Source organism: Chelonoidis abingdonii, chromosome 8 (assembly GCF_003597395.2).
Source record: "Chelonoidis abingdonii isolate Lonesome George chromosome 8, CheloAbing_2.0, whole genome shotgun sequence".
NCBI classification, from domain to species: Eukaryota; Metazoa; Chordata; order Testudines; family Testudinidae; genus Chelonoidis; species Chelonoidis abingdonii.
The window spans coordinates 83,527,582-83,553,751 of NC_133776.1; the positions used below are offsets into that span (position 1 = coordinate 83,527,582).

General features: G+C 44.8%; 1 protein-coding gene and 2 long non-coding RNA genes across 3 annotated transcripts; 2 read left to right on the forward strand and 1 right to left on the reverse strand.

The window, feature by feature from the left end:
- The first annotated feature begins 3,260 nt into the window (after positions 1-3,260).
- On the forward strand, positions 3,261-18,833 carry LOC116830554 (uncharacterized). Its single transcript, XR_004375024.2, has 3 exons — positions 3,261-3,355; positions 4,746-4,876; positions 18,765-18,833. It is a non-coding gene; the product is annotated as an uncharacterized LOC116830554 (long non-coding RNA).
- On the reverse strand, positions 16,090-20,224 carry LOC116830552 (protein shisa-1-like). Its single transcript, XM_032790095.2, has 2 exons — positions 19,890-20,224; positions 16,090-19,100 (listed from the first exon to the last, which is right to left on the reverse strand). Exons 1-2 carry the CDS (start codon positions 20,152-20,154, stop codon positions 18,616-18,618), a joined length of 750 nt encoding a protein of 249 aa, XP_032645986.1. The 5' UTR covers positions 20,155-20,224; the 3' UTR covers positions 16,090-18,615.
- Positions 19,010-23,468, forward strand: LOC116830553 (uncharacterized). The gene is made up of 2 exons (XR_004375023.2): positions 19,010-19,085; positions 23,118-23,468. It is a non-coding gene; the product is annotated as an uncharacterized LOC116830553 (long non-coding RNA).
- Positions 23,469-26,170: the final 2,702 nt, after the last annotated feature.

The window sequence follows — 26,170 nt, forward strand, 5'->3', positions numbered from 1 at the left end:
GTCTTGGGTTCATTAATCCTTTGAAAAGTTGGCAGAAGCCTATGCAGTCTTCCCTGGAGCATCAGCCCTGAACTAAGCACTGGGCAGGCAAACACAGGAGGAAGCCATTTTCAACCATTTTGTAAATGATTGGTCAATGCACAGATTCTATAGCTTATCTGGAGCTCCACAGCAACCAGACTCAATGCTATGGGAGGAAGAGAGAGGCTGGTGGGAGAGGATGGCTATTCTCTGTAGCACCATTCCCTCTTCCTGAGACAGCAGGTAAGTGGATGCTAACCCTGTCAGGATCACTTTACCTCTTGTCCTCCTGTTTTGTGAAACCAAAGGATCAGGAGCCCTGTTTAGCATAGCTGCATCCCCCTGCTGCTTCTGCTGGGCTCAGACTCCCAGGGAAGAAAGTTAAGGAAATGCAGTGGGCCTGATTCTTCACTGCCTTTTTTCTGGTTTTGTCATTTCACCTGAGCAGAATGGGTGTGCAATGCTCTAACCCAGAATCTACCACTCACTTTGCATAGGTGTACATGATGACACGAGGCCCCGTGAATGAAAACACAATGCTCCTCAAATAGCTTTCTTTATTTTAATATTTCAAATTGCCTGTTTCTCACCATCAGCAGTAACAACAGACTTTTCCTTTATGATCCATTGTTTCACATTATATTGCCTCTTTTTAAATAAGAGAGGCTCCAGAATAGGGTGAGGGCACCAAAATAAGAACCTAGATAGCTATCTGAGCCATCTATAGAACCACTTAGCAGGAGGTATTCAAATCATCAGCAAGTTAGCAAAGAACTAAACCTTAGACCTGGGAAATATGTTTGTATTCTGCTCAGTCAGTGAACTGTGAAAAATCTCTTATCTAGGACCACCAGGAATGCGCTTTTGAAGGTACTTAACAGAAGTTAACTAGGTAATGAATTATATTGGTCTCTGGCTGATTTAGTGTTTTCATCCAGACATATCAATACATCGCTTTTCCCTGGAGGCTTAAGCTCACCAATTATCCTTCCTTTGGTCTATGGTATTGATTTAACAGATGCTTGTTTGATATATTTTCATATTTATCAGAAAACAGAAATTCCTATAGATTTTATTTATGTATTTAGCATGTGCATAGTCATCTAGCCAAGCAATGGCATCTTCAGTGGCCTGATGCAGTTCTTTCAGGCCACCGCTGAACCTAGCCAGCAGGCATTCATCGACAATGTGCATCATCGTCTGTGTTGTGCCGCAGCTGCACAAAGGAAGTCCCACGTTCTTAGCTTTAATGGCATATATCCTAAAAATGAGTTTCTGAAAGTTCACAAAGTAAGTACTGTAATAATCTTAAATGGTGCATGTGTGTACCATTGCTCCCTACTGGATAGAATCAGAACTGCTCCTCTATGTATCCTAGGCCTTATTCTGTTAATAACTGGTAGGGATTCTCCTTTCGCTCAGACTGTCAGGGGCCTGTGATCTTAGAGCAGGAGGCTGAGTTTTAGCCCCAATGATACCATCAAATTCTGAGAGGCCTTGGTGCCAAAGCAGCCACAGATCTATTTGTGGATTTTAGTGTGTTGGAGTTTAAGAAGCAAAGCATCTAGAATGCTCAGTCACTGGTTGTTAGATAAAGCATTCCGCAGCCATCTTCAGCAACATGTAGCGATTCACCTAGCATGTCACTACAAGTCCTAGCTCCTGTGTTCAAAACCCAGCAGGTTTGTAAAGTGGCCACCTCTGAAACGTTAAGCCCATAAAGAACACCAGGTGAAATTCTCATCAGGAAGGGGTTTGATAGTTTTTCTTCCTCTGATCCTTTGGGCTCATCAGCTGGTTTTCTTTTGGAAAGTGTGTGTACTTTGCATGATTTGACTTCTCGTAGAATTAATACTGAACCAGCAACCCACAGCATGGGGTCAACCAGCAACCCTTCCGCTGGGTTAGAGGAGGTGCTGTCTTTTGGGCGAGAACTAAACCCAAGCTCCATAACACTCCTTAAAGATCCCATGGGACTTTACACAACAACAGGGGATTATTCTCCATACCTTGGCCAGATTTTAACTGGGGAATGTTACACGCTGCCTCCCAACCTTTCAGCTGGATACAATGGACTAGATCTTCAAGTGCACTTGTGCAGCACTTGGCATAGCTGATGGCTTGTGGGGAGGTGAAAGCACAGATGCCTTTCTCCCATTTCCCCATCTTCCTTGATCCTAGGGGCAGGTAGGGTGGATACCCCAGCCTAAGGGATCTAGCCCAAACCTTTACTGGCAGTAAAAGCCTGCTACTGCCGGGTCAGTATTGTTAAAGCACAGCCCACTTTAGTCCACTCCCTTGGAGTCCCTGACATCTCTCTGCAGGGAGATGCCCTCCACACCAAGTGGGCCCAGGACCAGATAGCTTTACCTCGCTTGGAGGGGCCAACTACACAAGGGGAATCCGCAGCTGACTGTTTTAGCCAGTTTTCCCTCTGGCACAAAGGGGACAGAGCACAGTAAAGGATCTAGCTCAATATTTTTCATATCTCCAAAGATGATATAATTTCAGCTTCAGACAATACGAAAATATTTTAAAACCTTGGGCAATATATTTTGCTGCTGCTGCCCTCGGAGGCAATCTATATGTAATTTATAACAACATGGGTACACAGCATGAGATCTGTAGTCTACCACTATTTAAAATTCTGCTTTCAGGTTTAGTCCTATGAAATACCTACCAAGCTATATTTTAATTGGATGGGATATATATTGTATAGATTATTGGCTTCCTCGCCTTCTGGGGCTTCTCTAAAAGTCGATAGGAAACTGCAGCATTGTCAGGAACCCAGCTCTATGATTGCTCCTCTCTATCCATCTTAGGTATTTACAGAGCTCCAAGCCCCTGAGTATCTAGGCATCTGCCAAATTACAAAAAAGGTTATTTGAAATAAAATCCTCAGCACAGGACCATTGGAAGTGGCTGTGTTCTCCCTCTGACCTGCACAAGCGACCAGTCCTTCAATGGCTGAAACACAAAGGTCACATTGTTGATGTACAAAGTCATTATCTAGGGCCCAGTTATTTGCAGAATTATCCTCCTGTGTCCAAGGGTGAGCTGGAGCCGGTTCCCACCAACCGGTTGTTAAATTTAGAAGCGATTTTAGAACCGCTTGTTAACTGGTTTCCCAGCTTGATGGGCTTGGGAAGGGAAGCATGTAGTTCCTCCTCCTGGCAACCAGGGGGCGCTGCGCTGCGTTGCAGGAGCCATATGGGCTGCCTCCTGGCCCTGCTGCTGTTGTTCCTTGGACCTCTGGCCGTGTGGCTCCTGCTGCTGCCTGGTGAGTCCCAGGCTGCGTCCTGATGCTCGGGCTGCTGCCAGCCACTCTCCTCCTGTGAGTACCTGCCCCCCTGCCTGCCGCCAGCCCCTGCCACAACCCCTCCTGCAGCCACCGCCTGTCTTCACCCCCTGCCTGCAGCCAGCCCTTGCCACCGCCCTGCCTGAGCCAGCCCTTGCCACAGCCCCCCCCCCGCCTGTCCCCACCTGCAGCCACCCCCTGCCCGCAGCCAGCCCCATCTTCACCCCTACCTGCCCCCGCCTGCAGCCAGCCTCTGCCACAGCTCCTCCTGCAGCCACCCCGTCTTCACCCCCTGCCCGCAGCTGTCACCTGCAGCCACCCCCTGCCCGCAGCCAGCCCGTCTTCACCCTGCCACAGCCGCCCACAGCCTGCCCCCGCCTGCCCCCCTGCCTGCAGCCACCCCCGTCTTCATCGTCTGCCCACAGCCAACCCCTATCTTCACACCCCGCCCGCAGCTGCCCCCTGCCTGCCTCCCCGCCCACAGCCACCCTCTGCCCACAGCCACCCCCTGTCTTCACCCTCTGCCAGCAGCCACCTGCAGTCACCCCCTGCCCGCAGCCAGCCCGTCTGCATCACCTGCCCACAGCCAGCCCCTGTTGCAGCCAGCCCGTGTCACACTCCCTGCTTCCAGCTAGCCCTGTCCCACACCCCTCTCTGCAGCCAGCCCCATGACCACTGGTGCCCTGCAGTTCTCGAGGCAGTAACCCTACACACCTGCTTCAATGGGGGCGGGGGCAGGGAGCAGCTGGGATCCCACATGTGCACACCCTAGGGTGACTGAAAAATTGGGATGGGGGTGAGGGGTAATAGAAGCCTATATAAGAAAAAGACCCAAAAATTGAGACTGTGCCTATAAAATTAGGACATCTGGTCACCCTAGCACACCCCAAAGGAGTGGCAGGGACCCACACAGGTGAAACGGAGCTCATTTTTAGTTCAGGGCCATCTTTTTGAAAAAAGAACTTTAGGTAGGGTTAACATACATCTGTATTTTCCTGGACATGTCAGGCTTTTCGGTTCTTAAATCGCTCTCTGGGCTGAATTTTTAAAATTTAAAAATTTCTCCTGGGAAAATACGGATGTATGGTATCCCTATTGGTACAAAAAATACATGCTGTGGCACATCCCTTAAATCAGAATTTTTTATAGGGAACTGGTTATTAAGATTTTAGCAACTCATCACTGCCTGTGTCCCACCAATATAATGGAGAACACTCGGATTATACTTGTGCTTTGGGCCGAAGCTCACGCTGTCTCACACAGCAGCAAGTCACTTTGGGAAACTTTCTTCATGAAGACGTCCATAAGAGGCCTTCTATTGCTTATCAGCTATCTAATAGCTCTTTCTGTTTGCATCACTTTTTTCAATGCCACTTAATATCACCTACCTTTCTGCATTGATAACCAATGGCTTTTATTGCACTAGGTGGGATGAACCATCTGCTTACAAACTACTAGACCTACCATGAAAACTGTCTAAAGGGACTGGCAAAAAATTAGCTTCTTAACAGAGGCAGATTTTTCTACTGCAAGTGAAGCAGAACTGTGTAAAGTAAGGTAGGGGATTCTCTAGTGTGTTCTAATATGATGAGAAGATGCCTTATAAGGGTGTTCTTTTATACAGACTTCAGTGTATTTTTTATACGTGATGAAGTGCTAGACAGCTACCAGTGCACCTGACTGCCTGAGGTACAATAGTTTAGCATTTTAGAAATCCGTACACCACTCCTATCAAATAAAGAGAGGGAACAAAAGCTCCCACAAGTGCAGATGCCTTGCTCAGTGATAGGAGTCTGTTTGCAATTTATTCAGTTAACTCCTTGCAGAAACTCTTTTTCCCACTGGAAAAGCTTGGTGTGGAGATTGTGAGGGTTTTAGTTCAAACCTTGAGCATGGTCACGCATACCAAACTGCAAAATAAATTTGTTCAGATTATTGTACTTATAAAAATTCTCAAGGTGAGCATGTTTATTCCTACTAAAACCAACGATATAATTTCCAAAGCATCACGAAGGGCTTCACTTGTAGTGCAGTATTATCATTTGATAACTTAACTAAATTAAAAGGTAGTATGGTCTCAATAGAGGACTGAGAGCCAGGACCTGCTGAGCTCTAACTGGGAATCTGAAACCAACCCTCTACCTGGCAACTCACTTAAGACCCAATTTTCATAAGTGGCTTCTGATTTTGCATGTCTCCATTTTTGTGTGTCCCATCTGAGATACTTGGCACCTGACTTTCAGAGGCACAGGGCACCCACAGCTCCCATTCACTTCTGCTGGAGTTGTGAGTGCTCAGCATCTCTGAAAATCTGACCCCAGGCATTTCAAGTTGGGCATCCAAAAAATGGAGACCCCAAATGTCAGTGGCTACTTCTGAAAATCTGGTCCTTGATCTCTCTGCCTGACTTTCCCCATCTGTTAAATGGGGATACAGATATTAACAGTGGTCATCATTAACAGATCAGCATTTGCCATCAGTTACAACAGGTTGATAGCTGAACTCCCACAGTTTCCCGTGTGTATAGCGACGGAAATAAGCGTGATCTGTTTGCACATGTTGATTTTTTTTATTTTATTTTTTATTTTTTTTAAATAGTGACCGCTGTGCTTAACAGGAATTTTGTAAGTAATACTTAATGTCTGCCCCAGAGCATAAGAGCTGATTGGCGAGTAAGGAGGGGGCTTGGTAGAGCTCCTCCACTGGCACAGGAGCCATTAATGTTCTTATGTCAGTGGCACAAAACTAGCAGCTCGAAATAGTTTCAGGGCCAGGGACTCACAATCTGGAAGCAGAGAAAGGAATCTGGCAATAAAGTATCATATAAGCCCTAAGTACATTCAACTCCTCTTACTACACTCTGTACTACAGAACGGGTCAGCTAGATTCATACGCACAAAACATTCTACTGTTAAAAAAAAAGAAGTCTTTGCAATTCATAGAGGCGTAGGACTGGAAGGATCTTGCCACTGCCATTATTCTAACGCTCTGGAGCATATTCTTCCATGCATTGCTCTCTCATCTCTCTCTCTCTTTCTTTTCATTGTTGCGCATGTGTAGCAGACATGAAAATTATATCTTCAGGTGAAAGATTAATTTGATAGCCAGAGAATGTGAGCGAACCACACAGGGAAATTAAGAAAACCTTGTTAAATGCAGTTAATTGAAAATTATCCATGAAACCTTAGGACAAATGTCTCTACTTTTATCTACTCATGTTTTTAAAGAGGCACAACCCTCCCTCTCCCCCCCCCTCCCCCCCAAAAAAAAAACCAACCAGGCCATTGAGCAGGTTCATTCTAGGTCTGCGAGGCAGAGATTTTTGACAAAAACAACATGAATTTGTTTCTAAATCTGCCTTTCCTTTCTCTTTACTTATCTCTGAGCACCCGGTGTGATAGGATCACAGAAGTGGGCACTGCACAGATTTTGGATTAATTTTCTCAATGATCAGGTTAGTAGCATATGCAAAGAATCTTAGGCTCTTCCAGTGGAAGCTTATCATGCGGGCTCTTTATGTAATAGCCTGCTTGGAATCCCGATTAGAAGGTGCTGTTTATATTAAGGAGATGAAGGGGATGGAAAGAAAAGCTTAAAAGATGAGCCTGGCATCTGTCATAAAGTCAATGGCAAGTAAGAGATGGGCTTGAACACCACTGATGTTTTTTATTGGGGGAAGGGGGTAGCCAATTGTAGAGAGAGAAACTGTTTTCCCCTTATACAAATACCAACCATATACTTTCTCTCTGAATGGCTTGCATTATAGATCGAGACAGCAAAACACGAAAGAACAAAAGTAAAGTCTCCATTAGAGAGCGTGTAGTATGACTGTCTGTATTGAACAGATTACAAAACAGCTGCTGGCATGTCTGCAAACAGCAGAGTCCTTTGAGGTTAAAGGGGAATGTAACAGAGTGGTCACAGTTGAAAGACTGGGGCTTGCCAGCTCTGATTCAGAATGAGCCACACAAGGGAGAGAACAGAGAGCTTTCCCTATAAAGAGCTGCAGAAGGTTGCAATGAAGCAGGGGGGGTGTTGAGTTTTGGCCAGGTAAAGCCTGGGAGTAGTGCACCCAGTTCCTACTAGAGACTCTGAGTGGGATACGGGGTTGGGGGCCTGGAAGTCATAGGGCTGAGCTCCAGCCTGGTAAGGCCTGAAAGACTTTGCAATGGGAAGAGGGGCTGGAGACTCCCTCCCTAAAGGCAGAGAGCAACTGAAGTGGGGTTGTGCTTATGCACAAATAAATTTGTTCGTTTCTAAGATGCTACAAGGACTCCTTATTGTTTTTGCTGATACAGACTAACACGGCTGCTACTCTGAAACCTCAACTGGGGTTGGCACTTGGATGTAAAGACTCAATAAATAAGACCCCAGGAGGGGAATGTTTTAATTGTCTGTGGATGGTGAGTTATTCAGGGGCCGTGCAGAGAAGAGAAATGGGAAGCAGGGCACTACCGAGTGAACTCTGGCCAGGAGGGGTTCCTAAGTGAATGTCCACCCTAGTACAGTGCAGTCTAGAGAACCCCAGGTGTGACAGTTACATGGCTGCACACAATCTAAGGGCTATTTGTGAAGTTCAGATCTGGATCCAAACTTCTGCAAAACTTGGGATCTATTTGGGTCAGAAGACCCCTCTCTAGGCTGAAACAATTATCTACAGAGGCTCTCCAGCTCTAGTGGCATGTCCATGAGACTAATATTGGATCCTGGTGCTATCTCACCCACAGTGTTCCCCAGATACCTAAAGATGAAGTACAAAGGAAGTGGAATTATCAGCCATGTCTGATGGAGTTTAGCCCACGCTCTCAAACATTGTTAATCTATCAGGTGGTCTGAGAGAAAACCGCTTGGATTAAGTACGCTATCAGATCCATACAGGCAAAGAGAGAGTTCTGGGTTTGTACAGAACCTAGCAGAAAGAGTTCCAGTCCATAACTGGGGCTCCTAGAGCTTACAGCAGGAGAAATAATAATAAACATGCACTGGGTTGCATTTCTGGGCTTTAGAATTTGAGTGGCAAATAGATGCCATCCAAAGGAATGGATTTGACAAAATAAAAAACTGGCTTAGTAAAATGCAGCATCATTATCTCTGTGTATGGCAGCTTCAGGCTCAGACACTTCTGTTCAGGCAGTGGACACCTGAACAGTTCTGGAGAAGGAGATGGGTGTGGTGTCTGCCCACAGAAATAATCAGCAATTGAAACTATAGTGAGAGAGCCATTCGCTCCATCAACTTCGGTTCTGATCTTTATCAGTGCATCCCAACAAATCCCATATCAGTACATAGATGGCGGTCTCTTCAGCCTATGGAGTCCCATTTATTTTAGTGGAAACTCACTATTAGCTCAGCTTGCGGTCTCTGTCCAGCCCCATTTGTACTACAGATAGAACCGTGTCAATTGTAACCATTCTCTGATGCAGGGCTACAGCAAGCAGAGTCCAGCACCTAGTCACAGAAGCAGGGCTTCTGGCCATGTCAGCCTGTCCATGCCTACTGCACTGCACTGCTGTGTTTGCATCAGGGTATTCTGGTGAAAACTGGGCAGCTATCCCATGGTGCTTTGAGGTCAGAGGTCTGGGGGTATTTTTCCACATGGGGCAAATCCTTTGGGATGTACTTCTGCACAGACACGTAGGAGGCAAGAACACTGCCTAACCCAGTTACAGAGGCATGGTTAGGTGATGACCTTCAGCAGAAGCATAGTGTGAGAACCTGATCCAACCTGACATTTGCCATGTTCATGAGCAATGTTAACCTATGGACTAGGTCTACATTAGATGCTTTTGCTGGTATAGTTATGTTGATTAGGGGCATGGGGGGTGGCAGGGTGTATAATGTTCTGATGCTGTCAAACACCCTAGGCTTCATGCAATTATACCAGCATAAAAGTCTTTTTGCTGGTATTATTTATTTTGCCCTGGGAACCAGTACAAGCTACACTGGCAAAAGCACTCTTTTGCCAGTATAAGCTGCATCTGCACTAGGATGGGGTGCCAGCATAGTTATGCTGGCAAACTTCTCTAGTGTAGAATAGGCCTTGTTTAGAAGCCACCAGTCATACTACTATAACCAAGTTAGGTGACCCAGTTGCAACACAGTTAAAAGTTGTGGTGTAGGTGGGATCTAAACAGCATTAAAAAGATGTGGCTAAGTCTGATTTACACTACAGCTTTTAACTATATTGTAACCGGGTCTGGTGTATTTCAGAAAGGGCCTTAGGAACCGGGTGCCATAGGTGCTGACTCCATGGGTGTTCAGGGGCTGGAGCACACATACGGAAAAAAAATTAATGGGTGCTTAGCAGCCGCTGGCAGCCAGCTCCCCCGACCCCACAGCACCTCCTGCTCACTGGCCCCACCTATCAACTCCTCCCCCCCTCTCCCAGTGCCTTCTGCCTCCTATGATCAGCTGTTCTGCAGGGGGCAGGAGGTGCTGGGAGTGAGGGGGAATGGGGTTCTTGGGGGAGGGGATGGAACTAAAACGGAAGAGATGGGGCAGGGATAGGGGTTTAGGAGAAGGGATGGAGTGGGGGCAGGGCCTGGGGCTGAGCAGCGGTTGAGCACGCTTGGGCAAAGGAAAAAGCCAGCGCCTGTGCCAGATGCATGTTGTCTCTGAGCGCAGACTATGTATTGTTACTGCTTCATTCAGAGTTGATAAAAGTCTGTAGTGCTGATGAGTTTTCCCACTCTGATGGCCCTTGACCCTTTGCCAGAAAACCTGGTGCTGATGAAAACTGAATCAAGGCAGCTTTCCCTGAAAAATAAGGGAGATGTCTCATTTCAGCTGATGTTTGAACCGACTTGATTGAGACAAATTGTTGCAGATGGCACCCCTTTGAAACACTGAATGTAAAAATGAAAAGAAAGATATGGCATCAGCAGCATTCAGCTCTGCTGCTTTACTATGTGACATTTGAAAAACTGTAGTAATGATGAATACAAGTGAAGCCATCAAAAAATAAAAAGTAAACTGCAAACAACTTAATCCTAGGCAGATACCAATAGCTGTTTATAGCAAGTAGAATTTGTTATACTGTTTATACCAGTAAGGAGGGTGCTCTCTAGACTTTAGAATGTGGAACCAGGACTCCTGGTTTCTCTCCCCAGTTCTGCCACTGACATCCTGTGTGATCTTGGGACAGTGACTTAACCTCTCTGGATCTCAGTTTCTCCAACTATAAAATGTTGATAATACTTACCTCCCACTCAGGGCTTTGTGAGGTGGTTACCCCACTCCTGCCCTGAAGGGCTTAAAACAGCCCTGGGAAAGGGCTGTGGCAGGGGAAAGGCTGAGCTGACTGGAAAGCAGCCACAGCTATGGCTGGCTTAATGTGGGCCCAGCTGGCCCTTATAAGAAGGCTATGAGCTAGAGGTCTAAGAGGAGTCTCTCTAGGCTGAGAGAGAGCAGGGCCTGCCTGCAGCAAGGGTACTGAGAGTAAAGTGTGAAGCAGAGCTGGGAGAGCCAGAGGAGCAGGGGTACTCCAGGCTGGCAACTCCCCAGGCTGCAGGGCCTAGTTCAAGGCCCAGGGAGGTAGAGGAAGGCAGCAGGTCAGAACCCCCTTGCCTCTGATGAGTGGCTTTTACACTGCAGTCTGCCCCTGGGAGTAGGGGCTTGGTGATGACTGGCAGTAGCCCAGACTGAGGCAAGGTGGAGATTAGAGTGTTAGAGGTTTCCCAGAGAGGGGAGACCCATAAAGACTGGTGGGGGTATTCCCAGGGGGCAGCCCCTGGGTAAAGGGGCACTGGGGTCCAGGAGGGACACGGGGGGGCCTCCAGAGGGTGCTCTGGAGGCTGGAGATGCTAATTCCCTGGGTGACCAGCAGGAGGCACTGCAGGGGTGAGTCCTGCACCTTTAGGTGGGGTTTGGAAGCATTGTGAAACCTTTGGATTATAGGTGTGAAAGTGAAACCTAATAGTATAGGTTTACTAATAAAGAATTGATTGGTTAGTGCCCTGCATTGTTTCTGTACCATGACTGAATACCCAAAAGGAATGAGTTAGTTATACAGTGTGGATTTTACATGGCTGCACACAGAATTGCACTGGTTTATTTTTAAACCAATTTAGTGAAAGTGGTACAATAAGCTGAGACTTGGTCTATGCTAAAAATTTAGGTTAACCCAGCTACATTGCTCAGGGGAGTGGAAAATCCACACAACTGAGTGATGCCTCAAAGAGGTGGATTACTCTGTGCTGATTGTCAGATATCCTCCAGTTGACATAAGTAGTGTTTGTCAAGTGTAGACAAGCTCTGAGTGGAAACTCTTATTTTGGTTTAACCCAGGCTTATTGTTTATCTTCAGTCAATTTAGCTAAATAAAAATAAGTCTCTTTAATTGAAATAAGTGTTCACACAGGGGGTTGCAGCAGTTAAACTGAGTAGTAGTGCAATTGTGTGTGTAGACAAGGCCTGTACTTAAATGTAGGGGTTCTATCCTAAGACCCACTGCTATAAGGGTTTGGGCGATAAGGCTCTATTCTTAGCTCAGTTCAATTCTTCTTGTGTTTAGAAAGAATCCAGCAAGAATAGCCACCATGTAATTAGAGAAGATTAAGATGAAAATAGTATAAATTGATTCTAAACTAGAATTTGGGGGAAGGGATGGAGTTATCATTAGTCAAACAATACAAAGCACTTTGGTGCAATAGGTAGCAAATAGACAATTAGGCTATTTCATCTTCCTTTAGGAAGAACGTTATTAGCATAAAAATATCCCAGCTTTCTAAGGATATGCTAAGCCAAACAACAAGATTCCCAAAGTTAGTAAGGGATGGAATCTCCATAAAAGACACTTATCTTTCATTTTCCTGCCTCATGAGTTGATCCATTTTTAATGAAAATGCTAATTGGGTCACAACCATCCCACAGTTTACAAGGCTGCTTGGTGGAGGATTTTTAAAAGTAGATTGTCTCTAGGAAAATAAGGTTGTGTTATCTATGTTGATCCCAGGGTATTAGAGAGACAAGGTGGGTGAGGTAATATCTTTTATTGGACCAACTATTGTTAGTGAAGGAGACAAGCTTCTGAGCTAGAGAAAGCTCTTCTTCAGGTCTGGGAAAAGTAGAGTCCCGGCTAAATACACAATGGAACAAATTCAACAAGGAGTCCAGTAGCACCTTAAAGACTAACAGATTTATTTGGGCATAAGCTTTTGTGGGTAAAAAACCCACTTCAGATACATGGAGTGAAAATTACAGATGTAGGCATTATATACTGACACATGAAGAGAAGGGAGGGGAGATTCTTCACAAGTGGAGAATCAGTGTTGACAAGGCCAGTTCAATCAGGGTGAATGTCATCCACTCCCACTAATTGATGAGGAGGTGTCAATTCCAGGAGAGGCAAAGCTACTTTTGTAGTGAGCCAGCCAGTCCCTATTCAATCCCAAATTAATGGTGTTAAATTTGCAAATTAATTTTAGTTCTGCAGTTTCTCTTTGAAGTCTGTTTCTGAAGGTTTTTTGTTCAAGAATAGCTACTTTTAAATCTGTTATAGAATGTCCAGGGAGATTGAAGTATTCACCTACTGGCTTTTGTATGTTACCATTCCTGATGTCCGATTTGTGTCCATTTATTATTTTACATAGAGACTGTCTGATTTGGCCAATGTACATGGCAGAGGGACATTGCTGGCACATGATGGCATATATAACATTAGTAGATGTGCAGGTGAATGAGTCCCTGATGGTGTGGCTGATGTGGCTGGGTCCTCTGGTGTAGCTAGAGTAGATATGGGGACAGAGTAGGTAACAAGGTTTGTTACAGGGCTTGGTTCCTGGGTTAGTGGTTCTGTGGTGTGTAGTTGCTGGTGAGTATTTGCTTCAGGCTGGGGGGAGGCTGTCTGTAAGGGAGGACTGGCTTGCCTCCCAAGGTCTGTGAGAGTGAGGGATTGTTTTCCAGGATAGGTTGTAGATCATTGATGATGTGCTGGAGAGGTTTTAGCTGGGGGCTGTATGTGATGGCCAGTAGTGTTCTGTTATTTTCCTTGTTGGGAACAGATTGTTTAGCATAAGTAGTTAACACACATTCTATGGGACAATTTAAGGTGAAATGGCTGGTTAACACCCTTGCAGTCAGAGGCCAGATGGGGACTAGTGGGTTATAGACTCTTGTAATAAAGACACTGGATGGTTTTATTAAGACCATTATTTTTAGTGTCTAGCAAAGTTATGAATTTAAACTCAGGCTGGTCTTCTGAAGGTGATGTGTAGGTTTCCTTTGAGGATGAGGACTGAAAGGTCAGGTATGGAGTGATCTTTTTGTGAAAAGTGTTCACCAAAGAGTGATATGGTATGTTTGTCTTCTATAATTTTTCCACAGTCCAAGCACCAGGCATGAGTCAGCTGACCTGGGCTCTGAGACTCACTGCCCTGGGTTTTTTATTGCAGTGTAGACTTGCCCTCTGAGTACCTTTCCCAGACCTGAAGAGCTCTCAGGGTACCTCAAAAGCTTGTCTCTTTCACCAGCAGAAGCTGATCCAATAAAAGATATTATCCTGCCCGCCTTGTCTCTTGGAAAATACATCTCCTCAGGGTGCTGGAACAATTTTTATAGTGGAGGTGCAGGTGATGGAAACCAGACATATGCTGCTTGTTGTTATGGCAGCATCACTGCATCGCCTCGGTCTTTGGAGAGAAAGAAATGGCATTTGCTTCCCTTGTTCTCTCTCTTGGGACATAATTTTTAAATAGAACCATTAGAAGTGATCAATTTATTCAAACCAAACATTTGCCTCTGCTGTGTTGCACTAACTATGCTGACTAACAAATAGGTGTCAGGCTGATTACTATTCATGGGGACTTTTCAAGAACATACAAAGCATTTTATTTTCTGCTTATCTTATTTTTTCCTTCCTATTTGGTTATCATCTTTCCTCTTCCTAGCATTTCCTACTTGGTACTGAACACTGGAGTCGCATTAGATGTCTAAGACTTGGTCTAATGTTAAAGTCATATTGGTATCCCTGCATTGGTCAGAGGTGTGAGAAAACCGCAACTGTGACCAACATAACTATGCCAAGGTAGATGCTGCTATGTCAATGGAAGAGCGCTGCTATCAATGTAGCTGACATTATTCGGAGAAGTAGTATTCGTACAGTGACAGAAAACCTCATTCTCTGGGTCATCTGCATCTACACTGACATAGGCTCCATAATGTAGACATAACATTACTCATCATTATAGAAAGCACTGTGGTCAGGAGACAAACTCCTGACTTCTGATCCCAGCTCCAACAGTGATTGTCTGTGTATTCTTGGGTAAATTACTTTGATGCTCTGTGCCTCAGTTTTCCTATCTGTGAAACTGATGGTGATACTTACCTGGTGCCTTGGTAATCCTAAATGAAGATTAATTAGGTAATGTTCACAAAGTGATTTATACATGACATACTAAGGGCAAGTCCATGCTACAAAATCAAGTCGACATAAATTGCGTTGACATACAACTTAAATCACTTTTGCATGTTCACACTTGGATCAACGTTTTTTCTTGCTTTCTTGGCTTCCCTGCATGCTTTGTGGTTTTGTTTGTTTTCCCAGCCTCCAAAGAGCGAAAACTGTTGTTGAACCCTTTCTGCATTGCTGAAAGTGTGGAGAACTTTGGTTTCCATTAGCGTTTCCAGTGTCTTCAAAGGCTCTTTCATTTTTAATCTATTTCAGTGGTTCCCAAACTTATTCCACTGCTTGTGCAGGGAAAGCCCCTGGCGGGCCAGGCTGGTTTGTTTACCTGCCCCATCCTCAGGTTTGGCCGATTGCGGCTCCCAGTAGCTGCAATTCGCTGCTCCAGGCCAATGGGAGCTGCTGGAAGCAGCGGTCAGTATGTCCCTCCGCCCGTGCCGCTTCCAGCAGCTCCCATTGGCCTGGAACAGCGAACTGCGGCCACTGGGAGCTGCAATTGCCCAAACCTGCAGCCTGTCAGGGGCTTTCCCTGTACAAAGGGCGGAACAAGTTTGGGAACCACTGGTCTATTTTGTTCTCATTTCCAGACTGACCTCAAACTTGTTAACACAGAGGCTGTCCTAGAAATATGTGAAAGTTATGAAACTGCAGAAGCAAACATGGGGGAGGGGGGAATACAGCAGCAACATTTTTTAAGTTGATAGTGAAAAATAAGACTAACTAATTAAATTTTTTAATAAATTCTAATGTATGTTGCACTCCCAGCACTCGTCCCAGTGATAGCAAAGCACTTCATGAATATTAGTGCGTGAAGCCTCATCCCAGACCTTTGAAGGAGGGGTTATCCTCACTTTGCAAATAAAAAACTTGACCAAGTTTGTGCAGAGCTAGGAAATCAAATCATCCAAGACTTTAGTCCTTCTCTTCTTAGAGAGATAATTTGCTATTGAAAACTGCCTTCACAAACAAGGTTTTGTTTCAGGGCACTGTTATAATTGAGAACAAAAACCTGTGTTGCACATCTCACAATATTCTGTGTTTTTCCTAAAGCCTCAACTTCTGGAGTCAAGTGATCACAGTGGAATCTCAGCTTTCAGTAAAAAGATGTCTAGCCCTCAGCTTTTTAGCTAAATCTTGAAAATGTAAACCACCTGTACTCTAAAAGCTCAAGAGTCAGCAGGCAAATAGAGAACCCACTTCATTTTTTAAGTCTCATGATCTTTAAATCAATCTTGTGATAGGGTGGACTCATATTTTTAAATGCTTGAGGGTTAGCAATACTAATTGACTGAAATAATGTATAATATAACCAATTTAAAACAAATGTCTGGCCTGTACACACTTGATCAAATTAGAAAGGTAAATACAGTCCATGCTTCCTTGCAGTGACTGGTAACAATGCTTGCTGCCAATAAGGTGCTGTTTAACACCCCTGCAAGCTATGCATTTTGTTAACGCTTCATTGTATGGATTCTGGACCCTGAAACTAGAGCTGTAACATCCATTTTCATTGTAATGTACCTTTGTATCTCTAAACAGGAAGGAACATGGTAGAAATACTCCATAAATAACTGGATTTAGGTTCTGTCCTCAAGGGTGTTAGTCCTTATCTGATCTTTTTACTAAGAAAAAGGACATGGAATCCACCAAAATGTGAGACCTTAGACAACAGTCCCTCTAAAAATAGGCATTTAGTTAAAGCAAATGCACAGCTACATGTTACCATTCTTATAACACCAGCTCTGGATGCTGTGAAATAAAATCCATGGTAAAAATAGGTCCTCAGTTACTGTCAGTGACAGGGCATTGAGTGACATGACAAACTAGGCTCAGCCTCCCTTAGCACCGTTAAGCTTTGGTTGGTACTTTATATTGGTGGTCTTCCCTCTTCATCCTCATTTAAAAAAACCACCAGATAACTAATCTTGAGTAAATTCAAAATTCTTCGTGTCATGTAAACGTTTATTACTACTTTCCCTGTACAGCACACAGATTAGGCCCAAAGTTACATCCCTTACAGCAAACTTTGATATACTGGGACCAATTTCCCCTTCTCTTACTCTACTGTAAATCCATTAATTTCAGTGGAAATGCTCTTGATTTACACCAGTGCAACTGAGGGGAGAATTTGAGCCTATCTTACCAGAATGGATTGCTTTCCCCACTCCAAGCCAGGATACTAAGAAATGTGTGCCCTTTCTAGCATCTATATGTTGGGATACATTACATTATACAATAGTATTAGATGGGAGATGCCTCCACATCAACACAAATATTCTGATGGATTTTATGTTTACAGAACAGATTATTTAGCCTATCTGCTTCCAAGGGAAGTCACCAAAGCCTCTTTATTATGCAGATTTTAAGATCCTGACCAATCAGCTGAAGATTAAGTTCTTGGTTTTTTTACTCACACAACTTTAATCCTTGGCACCTGATCCTACTGGCAATGTCTGTGGAGTTATTTTAATGTGCCTCTGGTGTAATTATTCTGGTTTTTTTGTTGGGTTTTTTTTGACCAAAGTAAGTGTTAGATGCTCCAGCAGCTGGGTTCAACATACTTTGTCAACCTCTTCATATCAGGATCCTGCTGTTAACTCCTGCTGTGAAGGATGGCTGCAGTTAGGCAGTGCACATCTGAAGATAATTCCTTATGGAGAGTGTAAACTGTATTTTAAGTCAAAATAGAGAGGGTTTTCTTCTCTACTAGAAGCTAAAGACAAAGGAAGTAGTGCTATACAGGTGGAAGGTCTTGCCACATTTCACTCCTTTTTACCACCCAGTTATAAAAAAGCCTTTTCATAATGGCTTATAATCAGTTAATGGGTCTCTTTTTGTCGATGTTGCATAGCTAGAGCCTCACTAAAGCATTACAAGACTGAGAGCAACACATACAGCAGCACAAAATTATTTTTTCCCCAATAATCTGCACAGACACAAAGTGCATTTTACAAAAAGTTTTGGCCTAAAAGCTGCTCCTGTAGCAGCACTTAACTGACAGCTCTTCAGCAACATGTTCAGTCTTACAGTCACCATCAACTTGACATCCAGCAACTTGGGTGGGGGGGAAATGTAAAAAATAGTTTCAGATACTCCACTTGCTCTTTAGTCCCTTTGCCAACTTTTGCTTTTTCCGTCATTCACATTTTCTGAACATTGTTTTGTCCCTCCCCATCAGTATGGGCCCATGCAATCAACAATGAAACTGACTGTGCATAATGCTAATATGAGCATAGTATAGTCACAGTAAGAGAGAAAAACAAGACACTTCATTCTCACCTCTAATCCCTTTTGCTTAGAATAAACTTGTGTTGCAACAGTCAGATGTAGGTAAAAATTTAGGCAAAGACATGATTTGACAATGTCCCTTTAAGATAAAACCACTAGTTTTTAATCAGAGAAAATACTGTACAAGCCATTTTAAATATAAAGGTGTGGAGTCTTATTAAGATTGCAGAATGGCTAAGGCATTTGGTAATGTGTAAGAGAGCTCTGTAGGTAGCTGGGTTCAAATTCAGCCTAAGTTAGTAACTGACCAGGAGTTCCAAGATCAGCTGACTGTTTGCTGCCTGTGGGAAGAAGTACAGCAATATTGCTCCAGTTCCCACTGGGCAGCTGTCCACAGTTAAAACCCCCGCTAAGATTAGCCCTGCCATGAGAAAACATGCCAAGAAATGAATGAACCGTGGAGACTGAACCTGAGCCCCAAGATAGTAAATACTGAATTAACTAGTTAATTAAAATGAGACTTGTTTTTCCCAAATAGATATAAAGACAGGATTCTCATTTCACACATACTAATGATTTCAGAAGTTTGTGTTACTTCCCATTTGTTACTTTGTCTAAAAAGCACCCTACATTTTTATAATCTGGACTTCTGCAGTTACAAGTCATCTTAGACATGAGCTTCTGAGTACGTTGTTTGGTCACCATGCATGGCACTTACAGGTAAATGATAGTAAGAAGTTTGTCCATAGACTGCTCTATCAAGGAAAGATGCTGGAGTTGTTATGATAGTATGATCCATTGGTATTCCAAAATTAGTACACACAGGCTGCAAAAGGGATCCATTGGTTGATGTAGGAGGCAAGAACTGAGCACCTTGAGAGGACCCTATGATGGGAAAAGGTGGAGCTATGCTCAGGCAGATGTTGGTTTGAGGATGACTACCCAAGGAGCATCTGGTGGCTGAGCTGGAACTGGAGAACCAAGGAGGAGCAGCAGCTTCCAGCAGCCAACTCTGGATTGGTGCAGGCCCATGTTGCTGCTCTTCATCCTGGGATTTCAGGCATCTACAGCAGCAAATACCAATGAAGCCCCCAATGACAATGAAAGCCACAAATATGGACCCAACAAGGAGGAAAGGTAAGTACATGGGCACTGGAAATGGAAAATACAGAGCGATAAGTCAGTCATTTAGTCTTTACTAAGGTCCTCATTTACAGAAGTTTCCCTAGCTATATTATGTCTCATACCTAGTGGTTTCACTAAATCTTTAAAGCATCACTGCAAAGTCTTGCGCCCTACCAGCAAGAGTTCTGAGCCCATTAACTCTCCAAATGAATAGCAGGACCAAGATGGGCTCTTGCCAATGAGAAACCAGAGTGAAGTCTTTGCCTAAACCCAGGTATTAGGTCAGAGGTGGGCGCCGTTGCCTTTCCAAATTATGATGATCATTTACACCTATGCAAAGTGCTTTTGACACTAGTATTCTGATCTGGTAGCATTTCACACCTCTTGTTTTCAGGTATAAGCATAGCCTAATGCCCAGGCAGTTTGCTGTCAATACCAGCTATGGGGGCCACTTTGTATTCTACAAAGGAACTAGACTTCCATTTTAAAATGATGGGGGAAAGGGGCCTAGAAATACTCTTCTTTACTCACTAGCTCATTCCCCTTTAAACAGGGTCCCACCGTGGGTCAAGTTGTCTAGAGCTGTAAAGAGGAAGCAGGCTTGAGTTGAGCAGCTGGAGCTTTGAAGTGGTGAAGCCGGGGATTAGATGGGGAGCTGTAGAGGGAGGCATGGGCTAGTTGGGTAAGAAGTGGAGCTGTAAAAGGAGAGTTTTGCAGTGATGGATCTAAAAGCATCCCAGCTCCCTATAGTGCACTGCAGAACCCAGGTCTCTGATGTCCACCCCCTGTCCTGCAGGTGTAGAAGGAGCCTGTTACCTGATGGAGGCTTGGGACTGGTCTGATGATGGTCACTAGGACACAAGCCTTGGTCCAGCCGGGCCTCTCTGGTTGAGCAGCAGTAGCGCAGGTTGCAGGTGCCGCAGCACAGAGTAGCCTTTGGGCTGTCGTAGTGCTCTGGGCACCGAAAGCCCCTATGCCAGAGCTGCGAGCTGTCCTGGCCATGGCAGTACTCTCCATCCTGCCCAGAGGTGCTCCCCCGAGTCAGCAACAGCACCAGGAGACACAATGGCCCCCTCTCCATGCCACAGAAACCTTCGGCGTTCCTGCCTCTCGTCCCCTCCTTCAGAGGGCTCAGACTGGAGCCCTCCCTAGCCTGTCCCTTGGTTAGTCCATGTGCTCTGAACTGCCCAGTTGCTTAGGGCACTCCTGAGAAGCACAGACCAGGCTCCCTCCCGATTCTATTAGCCACCAGGATGCCCCTGCACCCACAATCAGCCCACCAGGATATATGGCTGCCGCCACCACCTCCTGCCAATCTGTGAGCTGTTTGTACTGCCTTCCTACTGGCCTCGTGTAAAGCTCTGCTCAGCCCAGCCCTCAGGAGGTTTTATCCCCTGGCCAGTGACCTGCCTCCAATTCTCTCACTCCCTCCCTCCCAACAACAAAGAAGGACCCACTCAATTTGAAACCATTCCCAGCTCCTCCTGGCTTATCTACCCCTCCGCCCCCTATTTCCCATCTTAAACTCCAGCAGGGAAGAGCCTCTGTTTCCTGCTGGAGATGGCACATCTCACACACTTGATTAGCCATTGTCTCAAACAAGGGCACAGTTAGCTAACACTTAAGAGTGGGGGATGCAGCAACCACAGGGCTAGCTTGGTACCAAAGAACCATTCCCTTAGGGGCCTGCAGATGAGCTATCAGAGAGGAGCAGCTGGGGAATGAGCAAAAACAATGCATGATGACAAGTATGAAATTAAATTTCACAAGCAGAGGGAAAGCACATCTACTGCCAGCTTCCAGAGGGCTCTTTAGTGTAATTGATACAAATTGCTAAGGGACGTTTATATAACACCATGGAAGATAAGCCACTGTTCGTCTTGTTTAACATGGATAATCAGGTATGTAAGTATACAGAACAGGATTTTGATGTAAAAGTTTTGGCAAAATACATCTTGAGAGGCCTACATTTTCAAATCCTACCCAAGCCATGCTGTTTTCTGTGCATAGTTAAAGGTGCTGAGGCTGAAACTTGCAAAGAACCTGCCACACATCTGCCTCACAAAGCTCAGAGCAATCCATGAATCCAAAAGCATATCAAGGGAACAAGATGCATATTTTAAGAAGCCCTCGATAACATTTACATAGGAAAAATCACTGTTTTGCCAAGACCCTTTTCCAACACAGGAGTGCCTGACCCTGTCTTTCATTATAAATAGGAAAAGACCATGCTTTGCTTCTGGCATGTCTTCAGCGGGGATTTGGAGTCTGGGGCCACTACACTGATGTAGCTCTACTAGAGAAAACCCAAGTATATAGCATTGGTGTAAACCTCTAGTGTTTGGGGACCAGTGTCCCTGCAATTACATTCTTAAGTAAGGCCCAGATCCAAAAAGGTATTTAGGCTCCTAACTTCCATTGATCTGAATACATTTGTATATCCGGACCTAAATAGTATAGACAAGATCTATGTTCCTTAACAGTACTAAAGCCCTGCGAAACTTCAAGGCCCTGATCCTGCAAACACTTAAGCACGTAGTCATAGGTGAGGAGGGAACTAGTTGAGGCCAAGATCCTGAGTACCTACAGTTCCCATTGACCTCAGTGGAAGTTGTGGTCAGTGGCACTGGAACATTTTTCATCGTGGAGCTGAAAAGCCAGCCCCCTTCCCCTGTCCGCTGCCTCCCCTTCCCTGAGCTGGGGCTGGGAGTAGGGCCATGTCTCTGAGAGAAGGGCACCCGGACAGGGATAAGGGGGCCGAGGCTAGGGCCAGCAGTCGGGACCCCTAGGTGCAGAGCCTGCATGCAGGGTCAGTAGCTCAGGCGCACGGCCAGGAGCTGAGCCCCCGCTAATGGGGCCGGAAGCAAAGCCCTGCATAAAACCTGGGGGTACTGAAGCATCCCCCGCACCTCTAGTTCCTGGACCTATGGTTGTGTGCTTATCACATGAGAAAATCAGGCTCACAGCAGGTAAGGCAACATCTTTCATTCCCCTATCAGAACAATTGGCAGCAGTGTTTGCAAATTGCTTTAAGATTCCAGGATGTAAAACTCTTTACAGATGCAGCATTCATTAATGCACATAAAAGCTTGACCCTGTTCTCATTGAGTTTAAAGGGAGTTTTGCCATTAATTATGGATAGTGGATACAGAATAGAGTCCAGTTCTGCAAACGCACAGAAACATAGCACAAAATGATTTCCCCTCTGATTACTCCTGTTATAACATTACAGACTGGCATGCACATTTATGCTGTATTGACAATTTCATAGATTCAATTGAACCATATTTCTAATCTGCTAAAGACTTCAGCTCTCATCACCTTTGGCAGTCTGTCACCTTTCATGCATCACTCTTTAATTGGCTCTTTGGCAAATATGTTTATGGAGATTCCTCTTCTCTGCTCAAAATGTTACTCTGAAATCTAAATAGAGATTTCATTTAACAAGAGAGATTTTCAAATGCTGCTCAGTGAACTGAGATGTACTTTCTGCCCTGCTGCATCTTAGCTTTGCAAGAGACAGCGTGACTGATTTGCAAAGGACCTGATCCTGCAAAGTGCTGAGCACCCCCTACAAGGTACGGCGTCCAGTCTGAAGACAATGAGAGGTGAGGGAGCACAGCACCTTGCAGGACTGGGCCCATAATCAACTGGGAAGATGCGTTATATTCTGTCCAGTCACAAGCTGTCAAATTTGTCTTTAAAGCAAATGATAAGTTTATTTAGGCATAGACCCCTAGCTATATTTAAACCAAAGTAACTTCCATCTTGATTATTAATGATTAAGAATAAACACTGAGAGGCTCTGGAAAGGTGCTCAGCACTTCTCAGGGTTAGTCACAATAAAATAAGCATCAATAAAAATAATCAAATTAACCCCCTACACCTGTTACAATGAAAGTACACTATTGAGGTTGCAAAATTAAGCACTCTGAAGTTAGGAAATGACTGAATTAAGATTGTCTGTGCAACCTTGGTTCAACCTCTTTGTGCATTATGATACAGTCATTAATTACATGGTCATGTATTCCTTTTTTTCCTCAGGTCCTCTGCCTGATTCAGTGCACAGGTAAATCCTTGAAAACCTGAGCTCACGTGTGTTCTGCATGGACATGAACTTCCTGGAGCATTTTTTTATAAATTCAGGGGGCTGCTCTAGTGCTCTTGTCCAAAATCTCCCCTCTTCACATGGTTTTGCAGTGGACTGTGCTCTCGTCATCTACGAGGCTGCTGCCACAGAGCCGGCTGCACTATAGATGTGGTGTGGATGGTCCAAAGATTGTATGTGCATATGTAACTTGTGAACTACTTTGGGATCCTTTCCCCTGGAAAGCTCTATACAGACAGACTGGGGTGCTGGTTGCAAACAGCTGTAATAAATGTGAAATGATAACAGTTTCCATTCTATACTATTCTAATTCCCTGAAAACAGTCACTCACAACATTCAGCTCCTCTCAGGACTGGGTCCATAATAAATACATGGTACTACATGAGGCATAAGTGCATTAAATAAGAACATTCGCTATTAGCAGTTGTCCTGTTTTTGACAAAATGAAATGTTTTTGACAAAATGCCCCTAACAACTTGTGCCTACTGAGAACTGTCTCACTAATTCCTGTTCAAATACTTTGGGAGATGTCTTTGGTGCCCTGCAGTCACTGAGCTCTTTACATTTCATGAGTGCAGTTATTGAATACATTTTGCCTATGAGAAATTATACAAAATTCAATTACAGATAACCAGTAACATACTACAATGTATTTCTGTATATGCACACACTGTAATTCAGCCCATCTCATCCTATCCCATGTTGGCTGTGCACCATTAATGTCATCTGCCTCATTTGCTAATCACCAGGCGGGGCCTTCACTACAAGTCACCGGTGTACTTCACAGTGCTGCAAGACCATCATCTTTTCTGAGGAGTTGAGATTTAGGGTTGGTGAAAGTGCTGCTTTGACTGCCTTGAACACTGGATTATTTTGTTTAGCTAAAGAACAAGTGGAAATACGACAGGTTTCTTCTTTGCTGATCTGCCAGTATTCCTTAACGCATGTAGAGGGGTCAACCCATGAGATGAGGGGCTAGTTCAGAGTCCAGCTTTAATTACTGGGGCGAGAATAGGAATGGGAGCCAGTGGGGATGGCGATACAGAAACTGGACAAGGAGCTTGGGACAAAGATGGGTGATGACAGATTGGAAGAGGAGCATGAGTTGGGGACAAGGTGCCTGGAGCGGGAAACTGGCACTAAGAGGGGGAAGTGGGGAAATTGAGATTGGATAAGAAGCCCAGGGGAAGACTGGGACTAGCTGGACAGGGAGACTGGCACTGGAAGCCAAGGTTGAGGAAAGTCTGGGACTTGGATGGGTGGTCTGGATGGGAAACCGCGGCTGGCTGTGCAAAGAGACTGGGATGGGAATGCAGAGCCTGTGAGGTGGAGGCTGGGAGTGGTTAGGCAAGGGTTTTCACCATGTATGTGCAGTGTGAGTGCTTTATGGGCACTGAAGAGCAAAGCTGTCTGGCTGGTCTTGATGCTGTTATATCTAAAATCAGTTCTGAGCAGTTTCTGGTCTCATTAAGGAATTGGGGCCTGATTCTCACTCATTTATAGTTGAGCAACTCAGCTGATTGGAGCTACTCCTGATTTACAGTGGTCTAAGCAAGTGGAGAATCAGTATTCTTAATTATCACACTAAAATGTTTGAGGACAAGTCGGGGTTGTTGCTTTGGGCAAGGTTGGGTCCCTTAATGCAGGTGTCAGAGTATTAATGATGAGGATGGTGCTTATGACATTATTCAAGGAGGGGATGCTGAAAAATAAACAATAACAAAAAGGCAAGGTGGGTGAGGTAATATCGTTTGTTGATGACAAGCTTTCGAGCCTCAAAAAGCTCTTCTTTATTTCCCAGGCCTGACAAAGAGTTCTGTGTAGCTTGAGAACTTGTCTCTCTGACCAACAGAAATTGGTCCAATAAAAGATATTACCTCACCCACCTTGCCCCTCTAATATCTTGGAACCAACACAGCTACAACAACGCTGCATAAAACCATAACAATGCCAGCTACAACTCAGGAGGCCCATCTGATGAGATGACAGGCGGGTACACACCTTTTTCTGCAGATCATTAGGTGAGGTTGATTAGTGAAGGGGATTCGTCTTAGGAGAAGGAGGCATGCTGCGGATAGTAATTTAGCAGAGCCCCGAGTGCTGCTGTTTTAATGAAGAAACCACAGGACAAGCTGATAATCACTTCCTTGCTTGAGGAGGAGGCAGCATGTGCCAGACTCTGAAAAAATGGATCGGATCATGTTGTCTGATTTCCTTATGTCTCTGTGTCCCCCTTTTCCGCCCTCTCCCCTGGAGCTCACTGTATATGGTGCCAAGCTATTCTTACAGTGGAAAAAAAAAGATCCCTCAGCAAGGAACAGACTTCGCTTATTCGGTAAATGCCTCAGTCAGGAGCCAGGTGAAAGTAGATCAGAGAATCAACAAGACACAGTATCTGCCAGTGTGGCTCTTGGATCAGAAGCAGAGTGAGAGGAGCCTGATAAGGTTATTAGTTTGGGAAAAGGGGATAGCATGGAAGTGGGGCACATTTTCCTGCTTGTTTTACACCGTTCCATTAATCCCTTATTAGAAACCTGCTGGCTGGCTTCAGTGTTGTGTGTCTAGGTGAGCAGCCTCTTGCTGTGTTTCATCAGTGCGATTGTGGACAATAATGCTAGAGCAGGGGCCACAGTCAAACATTAGGAACACAGAACCCTAATGTGGAGTCACTGAGATACCATAGGCTTGCAGTGTTTTTGCAATACACATTGTGTCTTTGTTGTAACAGTGGGAGATGGACAAAGCTCTCCCCCATCCTGCAGGTAACTGGTGGGGAGAGAGCAGCGGCCCCCATCTTTTCACTGTGCCCCTCCCCAGTAATGGCAGGCGCGAGTTGTCTCTGCAGATAGATGGAGGAAAGAATGAGACAATATTGGTTAGCATTCCAGGCTGTGATCGCTGTATGCCAGCTGCCATTGTCTGGTTTTTCAGAGGCATTCCAAAATGGAGAGTTTGAAAGAGGGTAATGAGGTAGCTTTGCAGATGTTT